Source organism: Podarcis muralis, chromosome 9 (assembly GCF_964188315.1).
Source record: "Podarcis muralis chromosome 9, rPodMur119.hap1.1, whole genome shotgun sequence".
NCBI classification, from domain to species: Eukaryota; Metazoa; Chordata; class Lepidosauria; order Squamata; family Lacertidae; genus Podarcis; species Podarcis muralis.
Genome location: NC_135663.1, coordinates 55,012,016 through 55,029,112, shown reverse-complemented (window position 1 = coordinate 55,029,112; position 17,097 = coordinate 55,012,016). Strand labels below are relative to the sequence as shown.

General features: G+C 44.5%; 2 protein-coding genes across 4 annotated transcripts in view; one reads left to right on the top strand and one right to left on the bottom strand.

The window, feature by feature from the left end:
• Window positions 1-538: 538 nt before the first annotated feature.
• The window catches only part of PAICS (phosphoribosylaminoimidazole carboxylase and phosphoribosylaminoimidazolesuccinocarboxamide synthase), a 38,818-nt gene continuing 22,259 nt past the window's right edge, over window positions 539-17,097 (bottom strand). For all 3 annotated transcript variants that reach the window (XM_077934292.1, XM_028742851.2, XM_077934293.1), the window contains exons 11-19: window positions 10,899-10,941; window positions 8,650-8,847; window positions 5,969-6,147; window positions 4,457-4,636; window positions 4,244-4,357; window positions 2,713-2,796; window positions 2,443-2,623; window positions 2,072-2,230; window positions 539-1,151 (exon numbers count right to left, since the gene is read on the bottom strand). In XM_077934292.1, the coding sequence (XP_077790418.1) occupies window positions 985-1,151; window positions 2,072-2,230; window positions 2,443-2,623; window positions 2,713-2,796; window positions 4,244-4,357; window positions 4,457-4,636; window positions 5,969-6,147; window positions 8,650-8,847; window positions 10,899-10,941 (1,305 nt within the window). In that variant the 3' untranslated portion in view covers window positions 539-984. The remainder of the gene's footprint in view (window positions 1,152-2,071; window positions 2,231-2,442; window positions 2,624-2,712; window positions 2,797-4,243; window positions 4,358-4,456; window positions 4,637-5,968; window positions 6,148-8,649; window positions 8,848-10,898; window positions 10,942-17,097) is intronic.
• PPAT (phosphoribosyl pyrophosphate amidotransferase) overlaps window positions 11,496-17,097 on the top strand; it is a 44,267-nt gene continuing 38,665 nt past the window's right edge. Inside the window, exon 1 of the mRNA XM_028742853.2 lies at window positions 11,496-12,015. Within this exon, the coding sequence (XP_028598686.2) occupies window positions 11,888-12,015 (128 nt within the window). The 5' untranslated portion in view covers window positions 11,496-11,887. The remainder of the gene's footprint in view (window positions 12,016-17,097) is intronic.

Sequence of the window (17,097 nt, the reverse complement as noted above, 5' to 3'; positions counted from 1 at the left end):
AGCCAAACTGGTACATTCCAGATGTTGTGAACTGCAGCTGCCATCCCTGATAAGTAGCCAGGGTGGCAGAAGCTCATGGGAGCCCTTATTGAAAACATCTGCAGGGTTCAACATTGGCTACCCTTGTTCTTCTAAGCGCTCTTTTCCAAGGAAGTCATTGCTAGGTGGACAGTGTATTCATAACCCTCTAGCAGCAGGCAGATTCTTGAGAGAGGTGTGATACTGAACAGCTGACAACTGCTTTCCTACTTGATTTACAGTGGTACCTCTGGATGCGAATGAGATCTGTTCCGGAGGCCCGTTCACAACCTGAGCAGAACGCAACCCGCGTTTCCGCATGCGTGGGTCGCGATTTGCTGCTTCTGTGCATGTGCGTGACGTCATTTTGAGCGTCTGCGCACGCACAAGTGGCGAAACCCGGGAGTAACCCATTCCGTTACTTCCGGGTTGCTGCGGAACGCAACCTGAAAAGATTTAACCTGAAGCATCTTTAACCCGAGGCATGACTGTACTGTTAAGAAGAAGAAAAATACCACACTAGTGAAAGCTGCTTTTATTCCTATTTGGTAAACACTTTCCCTCCGAATACAGATTTCACAATACTATCTTGAAATAATGGCTAGCCTTTCTTTCCTCTGCAACATTGTTGCATGTTGAACAAGTTCTTAATTAGAATCTAGGTTAAGACAGTTGCTGTTATTGCTAGCTGTTCAATAGAAACTTTGAGAATTAACATTCTGATCAGGATTACAAATCAATACAGGTAACTAGCTCTGTTTAATAAGCTATTGAGATGGATCAGTAAAAACTACTCCATAATACTGGTAGCGTTTGTGAAGTTCTACAGCTTTCAGAAAGCCACAAAGATTAACCGTATGTGCTTGGAACCTGAAGGCTCATCTGTTTATGATAGAACTGGTGAGTGTGTTCTTGAGTTAGAAATGGTATGCCATATTCTGATAGCTGGCAGAACACAGAAGCGGTTTATAAGTTGCATTCTCTCATCTTTTTGTCAGCCTGCTTGAGCGAGATCCATGTATTCAACATACTTGAGCGCAACTTGGCCCACACAAAGTGGTTATTCAACCCAAATATCTGAGCAGCAAACTGGGCAGCACCTTCGGGTGAAAGAATTGTGGAACAGCCAAGACCTGTTTAAAAATAAAAAGGGAAATTATAGCCTTTGTTTTGATTTTACAGCTGTCCATCTGTATATGACTGCAGGCAAATGCAGTTACCATAATTAAGCTAAACCCTGAATTTTTCAGTTATAACCAAACCTCAGAAAAGTGGGTTTGGGAGGAAGAGATTTCCAACCACTAGAGGGCAGTACAACACTACTCAAACTTGTCCTGGTCCAATTCTAAAACTGCTCTGAAGAGCCATTATGTATAATTTTAACTTAAGTTTCGAGTTGTACAGTGCATCTAGTCTAATGCAGATCTGAAGACTCTGAAAGTCCCGCTTTTCTGTTTGTCAAGGATATTTGGAGCCCTGATAGCTCTATTTTAAAAATGTGCCAGAAATAATGCTTAACTGCTCAGACTAGGTATGGTTTTCAGGAAATGCACTGGGACTCTCTCTTCAAAAAGCTCTCTCTCTTGCTGTCCTCCTTTTCTCTCCTTTCCACTCCAACCACTATTCAACACAAGTCGTAAACTACACAGAATTAAGCAGATACGCCTTATTAACATGACTGGAAAAGCCTGAGCAGAATATACACAGCAATGGCTAAAACTCTAAAATCTAGAGTTGGGCAATACCTTTTATTAGGCCCATTAAAAGGCCATAGATTGCTTAATTAGCCACAGGCCTGGGAGAAGGAGGAAGTTTTTCTCTGGTGCCTAAAGATATGTAATGAAGGTGTCAGGCGGGCTTCCCTGGAGAGAGCATTCTAAAAACGGAGCCACTACAGAAAATGCATATTAACTTTGAACTAAGCCCCGATTAAGTGACAAATGTGTCTGGAGTGAACAGTTTTGATCAAAGCAACGGCATAGCTATGCTTTGACTTTGAAATATGTACTGCCTCTTTGCAAACAGCAGTTTATTTCAAGGGCAGGTAACTTACCACTGGGCAACCTCAGAGATGACCATATATCCTGAGCACCCCAGTCGGCCGAGAGTGGAGGACAGTTTACAACAGGATATGCTGTGTTTCCAGACATCACGGGTCCCAGACCATTGCTTCTTCCAGCTACTGCTACAAACACTGTAGGAATTCCATCACCTAATAATTGACACAAAAATACCTAGCATCAAATACTATGCATGCCTTCCTTTTTCCAGGAAAACTGTTTTGTTACAGGAATAGAAATAATCCCCCATGTTAGTTATAGTCAAGAGATTTGACTTAAATCAGTGCATTTAAGTCCATTGATTTCAATGGGTCTAAGCTAAGTAACAATGACTATCACTAGGTTTAAATAAAATCAGTTTTACCTTCATATTCAGCTTTGATCCTAAGTGTCTCATCTGGTCCCTTGTGAGCAGAGGTCACTCGTAATTCACAAGGAATGCCAAAGTTTCCACAAGCCTTTTTTATTTTTTCGCAGTGGGCAAGATCTGAAGTGGATCCCATTAGCACAACCACTCTGCCTTGGCTCTGTGGTTTCAACAAAAGCTAGCAGAAAGGAAAGTCAAAGGACAATTTTAGGTACTTGCATGAGAGGCAAAGAGAATTATCTGTCTCATGAAGGTTAGCGCCAATACCTCCACTCTTTCAGCTACCCATTCAAAGTTTCTCTTCACCATCTGCAGTGCTTCAGGAGTCACTTCTTTGAGATCGCGGTAAGACTAAAAGAAACAGGAAACAAAATACATTGCACTGGTTACAGCATCCGACTATGAAGGCAAGCCAAGTTGAGTCTTAATTCAATTGAGGTGCCAATAAACAAACCAGTTTCACATAATCACACTAATGTGTTTTATTTATCATTGGTAAATTTGAATTTAAGAAAACCATTCAAATGAATTCCATACATTTAAAAATTATTTTCATATTTATTTCACTATTAAAAAAATCAATTACTCACATGGGATTGATAATAGCATTATTTTATTAGTTACATGAGGGTTATTTGGATTTTTTTAATAACAAATTATGAAAATTACATTTGAATGTGCGGAATTCATGACATTATGATTATTTTAAGCTATACTCCCACAACCAGCAGCCAATCCTGCACACCCCCACAAGTTGGGCCACTTTGTGCGAAGGTAAGAAGAGTTGAAATTCAAAACCTCAGTGGATTTAAAAGCTGGGGCTGGGGTTAGCATCCTATTCAGCTTGTAACAGGTGCCCGAGATAATAAGGACATTTCTCAACAGAGCAAGAATAACAGTTTTAAAAGACGGTGCCAAAACACAAAAAGCCAGCTTGCTGTTACAACACCAAGCAGATGTTTTTCAGTCACTGTGAGAATAGAGCTTCATGGTGCCTTCACTCTCCTTTCTCCCTTTAAATACTTTTGGAAGACAGGTGTCTAGTGCACAGTTTCAGTGGCACAGTTCTGCCCCCATGGAGGAGGCTATGTACATTCTGGCCCCATGCTGAGAACATAGCACTCTCTTTATAATGTGCCATACAGGTCAAAGCATAAGTAGGTCCCTTCACTATACAGTGGTACCTTGGTTCTCAAACGCCTTAGTACTCAAACAACTTGGAACCCAAACACTGCAAACCCGGAAGTAAGCGTTCCCTTGAGAACGGTTTTGGAAGCTGAATGTGCTCCGTAACAGTGTTACGCTTCCAATTTGAGTGTTACTCTTCCGATTTGAGTGTTATGCTGAGGTCTGTCTGTTTTTGCTATTTATTTTGAGTTTTTGCGGCTCTTTTGTTTTTGTGACTGCGTGGAACCCAGTTCAGCTACTGATTGTGTGACTGCAGTACATTGTTTACTGCTTTCATTTTATAGATCAACGGTCTGGTTAGAGAGTAAAATTGATGTTAAATTGCTGTTTTAAGCATTGTTTTTAAAAGTCTGGAACGGATTAATCCATTTTGCATTACTTTCTATGGGAAAGTATGCCTTGGTTTTGGAACGCTTTGGTTTTAGAACAGACTTCTGGAAAGGATTAAGTTTGAGAGCCAAGGTACCACTGTACTTAGGGCAATCCAGGCTATGAAACTGCAAGCACAGAGTTTCTGCAGCAGTAGGGAAAGAGCAAAAGATAGGAGCTCAGAATACTGGCTTAATAGTAAAAGTAACAAAAAACAAACAAACCATAAGGATAGAATTACCTGCTTGTCTTTCTGTTGTTTTCTGTCTCCAGATGGCCACAATCGCCAAGAATCATTATCAATGACATCAGCAAGAACAATCTCTTTTGTAGCGACATTCACACCAAACTCAACCTAATAATATCCCAAAGGAAGGTGGGGAAAAGTTGAAGTTAGCTAATTTATTGTTGCTTTCAAATTGACACACGCTTTTAAAAGATCACTTCATTATACCTTCATGTCCACTAAAGTACAGTTCAGGGGCTGCCATGCTTTCTCAAGTATTTCAAAAATGGCTCGAGTCGACTGGGCCATAATGTCAACTTCAGTCTGTCCAATTTCAAGGCCCGCAAACTTGAACTTAACTTCAACGAGTTGCTCTTCAGACCACTGTGGATCATTGGCTGCATCATCCTGGTAAACAAACAGTGCATTTTAATTAGAACAGCTTCACATTTCCACCAGGCACCCAGTTCAAAAAGCACACCATCATTTTGTGGGGGGAAGAACTGGAAATTTCTGTAACGTGTTATTGACTCAAGTACATCGTTTTTACTTGATGCATCAACAAATTTATTTTGAACAAATCCTTAATCTGTCAATACCTAACAATGAAAAGCCACCATCAAAATAATCATTCTGGCTCTGACAGCAGTATAGACACAGCCATCATTCATATTTATTCATTATCTTGCTCTTCCTCTCAAAAGTAGTATGTTTCTGTGGCAGACTTATAATGGGAAGTTTAGTTTTACCACAGTGGTTCCCAATTAGCTAAATACTGTAGCCACCCTGTTTTTCAAAAGCCAAGCCATGGACCCACTACTTTTGAAAAAGTTGATATCTCTGTGTTAGGGGAAAAAAACTGGATGTACATTTCCAAAATATAAGATAAAAAACAAATAAAATAAAACCTACATATAGCAACAGTGTTTTGAGTTGTGTAGGGTCCTGTGATGTGAGTAATGGGCCCTGCCTGCTAGCCTGCTCCCTAAAATATCACTGGTTTGCTCATTTCTATATATAGGGTGCCTACATTCTTCATGGACTGGTTGCATGGCAACATGCACAAATGGCTTTAAATACCTATTAGGTCCATAAATTACCACATAGCATATATTCAACACAAAAAACAGTGACAATTTGTTGTTGACAAAGGGCAGCTGGACATATGTGGTTTAGCCTGGAGAAGAGGAGGTTAAAGGGTGATATGATAGCCATGTTCAAATATATAAAAGGATGTCATATAGAGGAGGGAGAAAGGTTGTTTTCTGCTGCTCCAGAGAAGCGGACACGGAGCAATGGATCCAAACTACAAGAAAGAAGATTCCACCTAAACATTAGGAAGAACTTCCTGACAGTAAGAGCTGTTCGACAGTGGAATTTGCTGCCAAGGAGTGTGGTGGAGCCTCCTTCTTTGGAGGTCTTTAAGCAGAGGCTTGACAACCATATGTCAGGAGTGCTCTGATGGTGTTTCCTGCTTGGCAGGGGGTTGGACTCAATGGCCCTTGTGGTCTATTCCAACTCTATGATTCTATGATATAAAGGGCCCCATTACCTTCAGTAGCTTAGGGCCTCATCAAACCTAAATCTGACCCTGCACGGACCACCAATTTTACCATAAAACGGTTTTAACGTATTACTGAAGTGGAATGACTTCAGTCATTCCCAAAAGTCTATCAGAATCAGCTGATGTCTGATATCCCATGACCACCATTACAGCCAAGCCATATCTACATTACCCACCTTATAAAACATCTCAATCTTAGGTGGGTTAAAGCGGTAGCCTTCCTCGACACCAGGGTTTCTCTTCAGGAAAGAACCTGTAGCAATTCTTCTGCAAACCCATTCAATTGGAATCATTTCACAGTGAGCAGCGATGAATGCCGTGTCACTATGCTTCCTCACAAAAGCAGTTTTAATTCCTGAAAAAGGAATTAAACAACACATTAGTCCTATGACTGAAACATGCTTCTAAATCCAAGAGTGGTGGGGGGGGGGGGACATAATCTATACGCCTATAACGCAGAAAAGACATTTCAAGAGTTTGGCACAGCAATCTCGACCTGCACAAAATTGGTGGGCGAAGCATACAGAAACAAGCAATGTTAGGAGACAAATACTATAGATAGAAGAAGCAAATAGCAGCTGGGGGAGACACGACTTGGAGCAGGAAAATAAAACTTAATTTCCCCCTTTAATCTTTGTACAGTGGTACCTCGGGTTAAGTACTTAATTCGTTCCGGAGGTCCGTACTTAACCTGAAACTGTTCTTAACCTGAAGCACCACTAGCTAATGGGGCCTCCTGCTGCCGCCGCACCGCCAGAGCACGATTTCTGTTCTCATCCTGAAGCAAAGTTCTTAACCTGAAGCACTATTTCTGGGTTAGCAGAGTGTGTAACCTGAAGCGTATGTAACCTGAGGTACAACTGTAATGTCTGGAGTACAGTTATGGATGGTTCGAAGCCAAGGATGTTTTAAAGTGCAGCAAGCTCAAACATATTAGCTTTAGAAGCCCATCCCATTGTGTCCATGAGCTTTACTTCCACATGCATAGGATTTCAGTCTCAGCATTCCATGCAAGTTAATACAAGATGTTTGGCAACCACTATGGCTCTCTGAACTCAAACCTGTTAGTTGCTGTCAAGGACCAGGTAGCAGGAGAATATTATGAATCTTTGAGAAGGAGCAGGTAGTATAGTAAATAAAGCTTTAGAGCCAGTACAGTGGTACCTCGGGTTACATATGCTTCAGGTTACAGACTCCGCTAACCCAGAAATAGTACCTCAGGTTAAGAACTTTGCTTCAGGATGAGAACAGAAATCGTGCTCCAGTGGCACGGCGGCAGCAGGAGGCCCCATTAGCTAAAGTAGTACCTCAGGTTAAGAACCATGTCAGGTTAAGAACAGACCTCCGAAACAAATTAAGTACTTAACCCCAGGTACCACTGTATCAGTTGGTGGAAACTGGGGGAGGAGAGAAAACTCATGTCCTCCTTGTGAGTTTCCCACAGGCATCTTGTTGGCCATTGTGAGAACAGAATGCAAGACTAGATGGACCATTGGCCTGGTTCACCAACTCTTATAAGGTTTTTATATTCTTTGAGGAAGAGTGGGGGGGAAAGGTTAAATGACATAGTTTACACAGCAATCTCTTCCCAAAAGGAACACCACCACATATTCTGGGAGTGCAGCATTAAGTTCAGCTTGGGAATCTGCAGCACTGATCTGGAAGAGATACAGACGTTCTTGCCTCCAAAAAGGTAGGCAATGTTTAAACCAGCAAAGTTTCGATGGTTCAGGGGGGTTCACTTCGAAGCAGGAGAAAGGGCTCTAATCGAGTTAATTTTTAAACCAAAGAGCTTGCTCAATACCGCCATTTCCTCACAGCACACTGGCCTGAAGCAAGTTTGAAAAGCACACTCTAATATAATGATGCAAGTTTTATTAGCACTTTTGAATAACCTATAGTTTGCAAGGGCTATTCTTTGTCCTACAAACTAATGTACAAAGGTTGTAACACCAGGCTACTGGCCACGACTGCAATCATGGCCCTAATTCTTCAGAATAATCCACACACACACACACACACACACACACACAGATAAGGCATAAGGAGCCTCATAACACTCACATATGCCACAGAAATTTTCCTGTGCAATGGGATCTTCAGTTTCTTTTCTCGCTCCTAAAATCTGCCCCAGAGCCTCCACCAACCCTTCAGATATGGGGGGGATACACCAGGTGATGGGAGAAGCCTCGCTGTGCTAGTGGATCTTCAACTGCACTGGCATTTGGTCTCACCTGAAGTGTAGTACCTGGGGAGTCCCTGCCTGGTTCAACTCTCTCCTCAAGCCACAAACCCACTAGGTAGCTTTAAAATACTTCCCCCTCAGCCTCTGCTATCTCCCCATTAGCAATATTTGGATAATACCAGGATACCTTCTATGGCGCTTGTAAGACTTAATGTATGTGAAGTAGTTTGAACACTCAAAATGTAGTAGGAATACATTTTGGGTTGCATCCGTTTTGAACAGACAATGCGGAATGCTTTAAACTGCTTAAAACGCATTTGGTCACAAATAAGATGCTAAAGGCTACTGCCTGAGCAAGGCCTTTAAATGACATCAGTGGTACTGCAGGACACAGGCATTCCATGTAACCTACATGTAAGGAATGAGTAGCTTTATCATTTTTACATGGGTGATTTCCCCCAGAAACGTTGGTGTTGCAATCTTGAGAATGCATCCCATGTTGTCAAAATAGTACTTAACACATACTAGATTCCATATTACCGGGTGGACAGTGTATTCATAAGTTGCAAAGTGATGTAAACTCATAGCGACTGATTATGGTTTTATTGCTTTAAACTGTTTTGCCAGTAAGTGGGTTTTCCCCAATGCAGCTCCATAATTCCCACCACCTACCAGCCTCCTGGAGCAACTGAAACACACAGCTTGTTGTTGTATTTGAGATTGCGGCCTTCCCTTCCATGAGATCCCTTCTAGCTGCATTTCCGGCCGTTATCTGGTCTTTCGATTGAAGCAGAACACATCCTGGGAGATTTGGCAATTCATAGACTTCTTTTGTTTTCCCCTCATTTATTTTTTTGCCAAGTTTAAGTTCTGGAGGCGGATGGAAAAATACAGTTTAAATTGTTATGTTCTGAAAGCAGCTTTGCAATGCAATTAGGAAACTTAGCAACTTACAACCATTCATCTTGGAACCCTATTGTATGTTGTTGCTTTTTCCAGAAGTACCGTATTTTTTGCTCTATAAGACTCACTTTTTCCCTCCTAAAAAGTAAGGGGAAATGTGTGTGCGTCTTATGGAGTGAATGCAGGCTGCGCAGCTATACCAGAAGCCAGAACAGCAAGAGGGATTGCTGCTTTCACTGCGCAGCGATCCCTCTTGCTGTTCTGGCTTCTGAGATTCAGAATACTTTTTTTCTTGTTTTCCTCCTCCAAAAACTAGGTGTGTCTTGTGGTCTGGTACGTCTTATAGAGCGAAGAATACGGTAATTTGCACTTTATTCAGTGGATCTTACTGTGAGGTAAACCTCAGTCCCTCCACAAAAGCAGATGCAAATCGGATGGCAAGGATCCCAGTTCAACTAATATGCATGCAACTTTCACTGTAAGGCTAGATGCATTCACATTTTCGGATACACAGTATTCAAAATGATAAAAGAGACAAATATTAGAGACTATGAAAACTTCCCTGGAGCAAGATCTTGACAGAACTTGCTTATAACCATACAACCGAACATCAGATGTAATTCTGAAGATGGTCCAGAAACTGCAATTAGTTCAAGATATGGCTGCAAGGGTGTTAGCTGCTATTGAGTGTTACAGCCACATTGTACGTGTGGTTTGCAAACTACACTGGTTCCCAGTTTATTTCCAGACTCGCTTCTGGAAATAAAGTTAGATATTGAGTAGGCCCTTTAGATTTTCCTGCCGTCTGACATACAAAGGATGGCTGCAGAGGAAAGGGCCTACTTGGTGATAAAACCCTCATTATAAACTGCTCTCCCTGGGAGGGCCTATTTTGATGTAATTTCAGCACCAGGGGCCTTTTATATTACCAGGTTTTTAATACTTTTTAAATCATTTGTACATTCCTTTTATTCTTACTGTTTGTTTCTATTCCTGATGCCTTCTTTTTTTATTACTACTTTAACATTAGCTTTATTCCGATTTCAACTTTTAGTCCACACTGGGAACCTTCAGAAGGATGTGGTATAAATCCCTTAAACCAGGCTTCCTCAACCTGCGGCCCTCCAGATGTTTTTGGCCTACAACTCCCATGATCCCTAGCTAGCAGGACCAGTGGTCAGGGATGATGGGAATTGTAGTCTCAAAACATCTGGAGGGCCAAGGTTGAGGAAGCCTGCCTTAAACCAAATTATATTGTACAAGAGAAACTTCATCCTTCACGTGTGGATCCTTATGTAGTCCATTAAAACTTGGCTGGCTGGAACTCAGGGCATGAGCGCTCCACACTGCAACATTTTGTTGCAGGTCACAAGAGACAGACACTCAAATTCCAGTAATATCTATGAAAACGCCCAAGGGCATTTTAACCTGCACCTCCTGCACAGAAAGCATGCAGAGGATCGCATGCATCAAAGCAACTGCATGCACTCCTTGTTTTATAGAAAATTTCAGCTGCTTGCCCAGCACACACAGACTGTGAACACAATCCGAGGCATGTGAAATCAACACAATTGCAAGTGTTGCTTCTTATACAAAGGAACTGGGGGGTGGGGGGAGCACTGGATTATTCACCTTAGTCGTCAGTAGAGCTTTTGACAAAAAGATAAGCACAACTGAAATGAAATCTGACTAAGCAATATAAAACTTTTGAAACTGCCCTTTCTCAAGCAGTAGATGTGCACAGTGCCCGCAGAAAAGAATCTCAGGAGAAAATGTCCTCCATGAAAAAAGGAATCTGCCTAGAGGTATAACGCACATTAAGGCTGTGTACCAGTTTCCTCCCGCAAGAAACTTTTGAAACAAAGCCGGGGGAGTACCGAAGACACGATTTCCCTACAACCCACATGGGGAGGTGGGAATACTATTATACTACGCGGGCAGGTCCCTGGCGAGGGGCAACTGCTGGACGCTGCTGCCGCCAGCTCTTTCCCTCCGGCGGCGCGGGCGAAGCGACTCACCTGAGCGTATGGGAGGCATCGCAGAGACCGCCTGGATAGACGCCTAGGAGAGAACAGAACCAAGTTAGCAACGCGCGAGGACAAGCGCAGCGCGAGAGGGAAGCGACCCGAAAAAGAAGCGCGTTCGGAGTCCGGAGGCACTTTTGGGGCTGCGTAAGAGGGGGGGGGGACAGCGGAAGGGGGCGGCCAAGGGGGGCGGGGCGCGGTTGCAGAAACCCGCCAATGCTTCCACCTCATTGGGAAAGGGAAGGGGTTGGGCCACCTAAAACTCTCCGCCGGGGCCACATCCTGCCTTCCAGCCCCCTTTCCTCCACCCACGGAGGGAGGGATGTTTTTAACACACACACAACCCTTTGGTAGCGTTTCTCCAATCCGAGGCGAGCGCCCGCCGACGCCCCCTTCCCCCGCGCGAAAACCGAAGTCTCCTCCCCACCCCTTTATTCCCTCAAACCCCGTTTCCAAAAAAAAAGGGGGGGGACCCTTCCGTCGCGCGCAAAGCCCAGCTCCCTCCGCCCTTCGTGGTCTCCTCAGCACTTCAGCCACCCATTTACACTGAGCAAAACTCGCCCTCAGAAGCGCGCGCGCGCGCGCAGAGAGAGGGAAACAAAGTTAACTTGTGGAGAGAGAGAGAGAAAGAGCGAGCGGGAGCTAACTTGTGTCCAAAGGCAGATACAAAGTAGCCCCCCCTCCCCGCCCCGAAGGCGACCTCTCTTGCTCTGCTCCTCTGGGGTGGGGAAACCAACTCCACCACGCGGGCGCGCGGAGCAGCCCCGAGGCGGGGAATTTCGCCCCTTCGTAATGTATGCATGTAAATGAGGCGGGCGCAACTAGGGGTGGGCGCGGAGAGGAACTCGCGCCTCTGAGGCCGCCGCCTCCTTCTCCTCCTCCTCCGCCCCCCCCCCCTCAAACCCAGGCGGCGGCGGCAGGAGGCAGCAGCGGCAATAACAGAAGCAGCTGCGCTGACAACAACACGTGTTCGCTCGGGCACCATGGAATTCGAGGAGCTGGGGATTCGGGAGGAGTGCGGCGTGTTCGGGTGCATCGCCTCCGGCCTGTGGCCCACGGAGCTGGACGTGCCCCATGTGATCACGCTGGGGCTAGTGGGGCTGCAGCACAGGTAGGGGACACTGCGGGGGGGGGGGGAGGCGGTCTGGGGAAGCGGGGGAAGGGTGGGTTGCTTGGAAGGCCTGGGCGCAGGTTGTGGGGGCTCGATGCACCCCGTTAGGGCAAGCTCCCTACAAAGGCAACTGTTGCATGCAACTGCACGCCAGTTCTGTATGCAACTGCTGGGGAGAAAGTGCATTTAAACCGGTGGGATTGGGGGTTTTGGATTCCTAGGATCGGGCTGCGCCGAGAGGCAGTAGAGAAGCGCACAGCCGTGTCCCACCTCCATGCACGCGTGTGCTGAGTGGAATTGATTCCTGGGTTTTGCCTTTATAAATGTATGCAGGATTGCATCCTACGGCCCTCGCTTTTTGCTGCAGTTCCCTACATTTAAGTCCGGTAGTTGCAGGTAAGTTTAAAACTGCAGCGGTTTGCAAAACCAGGGCTGGCATCATCCAGATCCTAATTATTATCATACTCAGAACCGTGTGAACTCCCATTATATCCTGCCACAAACTCTATTGTTTCACCTAAGCACTTGGAACAGCTTAATTTCCTTCTTGGCTAATGCATGCTAGAACACAAGCACTCTTGTTTATCTTATGATGTTTTTACATATATAGATGCAGGGCAGGAACTATGCAGAATGCATCATTGTGGCTGTGAACACACCATGCATTTAAAGCCCATTGCCTCCCCCAAACATGCCTGGAAACTCAGATTTACCCTCTCGCACCCTTAACAAGCCACAGTCCCCAAGATTCTCAGAGCTACAAATCCTGGAGTAATTTAACAATCAACCCCTCTTTTGAGGGAACTCTGGAAATTGTAGCCCTGTGAGGGGATTGGGGGGGGTCTCAAAAACTCTTAGCTACCTTAATAAACTACAGGTCCTAGAATTCTTGGGGAAGGGAGAACCATGACTAAACATATAAAGTGGTATAGAATTTTAAATGCAGGTTGTGACTGTAGCCCAATTGCTGTTCATGGGAAATTAGAGGGCTGCGAAGAGAGATACATAAAACTGTAGCAACAGCAGCTCCAACTCTTCCATCAAGAAGTACCCATTTAATTAGGCACTGCACTTCCAATGTGCTGACCATATCTGACAATGGCTCGTAAGGTTCTGAGCACCTGAACACTGCAATCTTGTGCACATTTGCTGGGAAGCAAATCCTAGGAAAGTCAGCGGGACTTGACTTTTGAGTAAATGTGCATAGGACTGCGCTGCACATCTCTGCTTGGGGCTTGCTTTGTCATCAAAATACTCGCTAAACATTGGCTTGTCTCATTTAGCCAAATATGACCAAACACCCTGAAAATAATAATGGCACACACCACAGTGGTAAAAATAGAACAATATAATAGTTCATTTTGTGTATGCGCTAATTTTACCCTAAAACCGGAGGTGAGCTGCATCCCTCTATTGATAGGCCCTACCCCTACAAAAGGGGGACGTGGGTGGCTCTGTGGTCTAAACCACAGAGCCTAGGGCTTGCCGATCAGAAGGTCGGCAGTTCGAATCCCTGTGACGGGGTGAGCTCCCATTGCTCGGTCCCAGCTCCTGCCCACCTAGGAGTTCGAAAGCACATCAAGTGCAAGTAGATAAATAGGTACCGCTCTGGCGGGAAGGTAAACAGTGTTTCTGTGTGCTGCTCTGGTTCGCCAGAAGTGGCTTAGTCATGCTGGCCACATGACCCGGAAGCTGTCTGCGGACATACGGCGGCTCCCTCGGCCTATAGAGCGAGATGAGCACGCAACCCTAGAGTCATCCGTGACTGAATGGTCAGGGGTACCTTTACCTTTACGCCTACATATAGCTCACACTTCCATAGCTGCCTGACCTTTTCCCCTCTCTACTGACTTGTCAGTCCTTAATATCTCTTCATACTTGTGCGTGGACCATTTAATGTGCCGTGGCACCCTGGGGTGCCTTGAATGTTGCCATGGGCAACATTGGCCTCTGTCCCTCTTTCCTTCGCTTCCTCCTCTAATGCCCTCTTGCATCTCTGCCTCCCCAAGACTTGCACAGCTGTTTATTGCAGCTGACCTGGCTATAAGCTCTGCTGGCGAATAGTGCCTCTGGGAGGCACCTCTCTTTGGGGCAAGGGGGGGGCAGCTCAGAGACCAGGGGCAGCAGCAGTAGCTGCCCAGAAGACTCCCAATGAGAGGGGAGAGGAGAGGAGGCTGAGGGAACACTCTATAAGGAAGGGTGTTTGAAAATGGGTGAGAGGCTGCCAGCTCTACAGGCAAGGGGTGACATAACAGGAGTGCTGCAGAAAGAATGTAATTGGTTAAGGGAGCTGTGGACTCAAAAAGGTCGAAAACCTCTGTAGTAGAGTATATGTCAACTTGACAGAGCAATGTATCCTTGGATGCATTCACACATTACGCCAAATCATAGATTAGTACCACTTGCACAAGAAACAACACTAGCTTGGTTTGTGACGCAGTAAGCCAAGCTTTAGTAAGAGCATGTGGACTCCTAGAGAGGAGCTCACAGACACTTTGCTCCACAGTCCTCTTTGCTGCTGTCTTGCACTAGGCCAAAGTTTAGTTTAGCATGCACACCATCCAAACAGGGACTCATGATTAAGCTCTGTTCCCCAACCACAAACTGGTTAGTGCTAGCCATGGTTCAGGAAAACAAAATAGTTTCAAACAGTGGTTAATGGTCCTGGCTTGTTTCAGTTTCCTAAACCATAAATTACCTTGGCTGTAGTTCTTGGCTTGAACATTATGGTCTGGTTTAAATGATCGTTCCATGATTTTTAAAGCCAAGAACAAGTATTGAAGCAGACAGCCCATCCCCTTACTTTAGCACTTCATCTATGGTTTGCATTAAGCCAGAATTCCCTGTTAGCCCAACCTGGGAAATTCTGACTTATTTTCAATAATCAGTCCAGGAATACAAACCAGGATGGTGATGCAAGTCCGAAGCAAAGCACCAAAGAGGTGCAGAAGGGCCTTATCATTTTGGTGGGGCTTGCCCTTGGCCCCCAATGCTCATTCCAGGCTTTACAAGCAAGAAGAGGCATCTGGGGAGTGCATGAGCCCAAGAATTGTGCTTGCAACACTAAACTGTGACTTAGTATTACGTATGAATAATCAGGCCAATACGTTTACATAGTTTTAGACATGAAGACATTTCGTTTTTGGCAACAGTGATGTATTCACATGAATCGGCACTAACAATCTGATCTGTAAAAAGAGTGTACAGGAGGTGAGCACCCCCCACTCCTGTTTTTCACCTCCCTGCTGATGGTTGGTTCTCACTTGGACAGTGAGACAAGAACAGAGAAAAGAGCCTGGTGTGGTGGGTTGAGTTACGGTGAAACAGGATGGGACGGCTCTTGCACGGTACTTTTACTGTGCAAGACCCAACACTACCTGCTTGCTTCATATGTCACTTGAGCAGAGAAATGAAAGGCAATGGCCCCGTTGCATCTAGTTTGGCCCTTTTGAATGAAATCAGGGTGCAGTTTGGAGAAAGACCTCTTAAAATCATGCTGCAAATTACCTGTTGTATATGTTGCTGCTTCACACAAAATGGCATTGGTTCTGCCTTAAATCATATGATTAAACTGAATATAGTGAAACGGGGAAGGGGACGTTGAAGACATCTGATTTGAGAAAGGCACATTAAAATAATGCTTGCTTAAGTGTCCAGAAACTTTTCCATATGAGATGGCATAGGTTTCAGTCTCATGAAGTGCGTGAATAGGCCTTTCAGCCAACAACAGTGTCTGATTAGGAAATAATATGATACTCAAGGTTTGGTATGTTAGGAACCTTAGGACACATTCCCACAACAATTAGTGTTTGGCTTCACCATGTACCTTATAACGGGAACAGAAGCTTTTCAGTGGGGGCACATCTTAACGGTGTTTTCTTTGGGGTAAGTCCTTCTAAAGTTTTGTGTTGAGGCCAATTTATACAAAAAATGTCACAGGTCTCAACCATGTACAGGTAGTAACCGATTTATGTGCATCCAATTTATGCATGACTGTGTATGCGCACATCATGGTCGACCTGGAAGTGGCCAGAAAAATAGGTGGGGCAGGCTTATGCACAGTCCACCATTGTGCATGGTGACTCAGAACGCAACTCCCATGCAAACAGGGAGTTGCCTGTACATTAGGATGCAACTCAACATACTTGAGGAGTTCTTGGGGGTACCCTAAAGCCTAAATACGAATAACATCCTTTATAGGATTCATGCTTCATGTGTTCATATACAAAAGCTGTCTGTTGCAATTCCTGAAACATACATACTTCATCTGCTATGCAAAACCACCACAAGCTGTTGATCTATCAAATCTAGCCTTTTTGTTACTTGCAAACACGAGATAGGGTTGGTTAGTTATAAAACCTGTTACAAAACTACGCTGTCCAACAAAGAAAGAAGGCTGAGCAATATTATGAATATCTTGATCCAGTCACTTAATCCATGTTAATTAATAAAAGTTTGGGGCGGGAGGGAGACGTCATGTGAGTCCTTGACCCAGGCTGTTCTGCAACATGCCTTTTGGAACAAGCTTTGGGTTTGTTAATTTTTTTCCAACAGACACTCCATTTTGAGAAATACTTTGGCAAGAATGGGATGTCCACAGACTATGGGAGTTTCTGAACACATTCCACTTACTCCCAATCAGAACATTTGCAAGGCTGCCTCCCAATCTGAACATCTGGCAGGCAGCATGCATGGTAACATTTTAATGGAATAGCCATGAGATTCGTTACAAGGAAAAAGGAGGGAAGCGGTGCCCTCACAGTTTGCATTAACCACTGTTGCAAAATATAAATAATTCTCAGAGGGTTATGTTTTGGCCCTTTTTGCTTTCTGTCGTTGTAGAGTATATAAAGAGTTACTTCATTTCAAAAGATAAGATTTCTCGTGCTTTCAGAAAATGTGCTTTATCAGTTCATTTCTGGAGAATAAAAATCCTCCCCTGACCTCGCCTACATAACTTTTTAGGTCCTTGGGGAAATTGCTACAATTTTTCCCTCTGGCCTGATTTTTAGAGGGTCGTTTTTGACATTGAGGGTGGTGTCCAGGTTTTAAGTCCCAAGCACTGCAACATTTCCTTGTGGG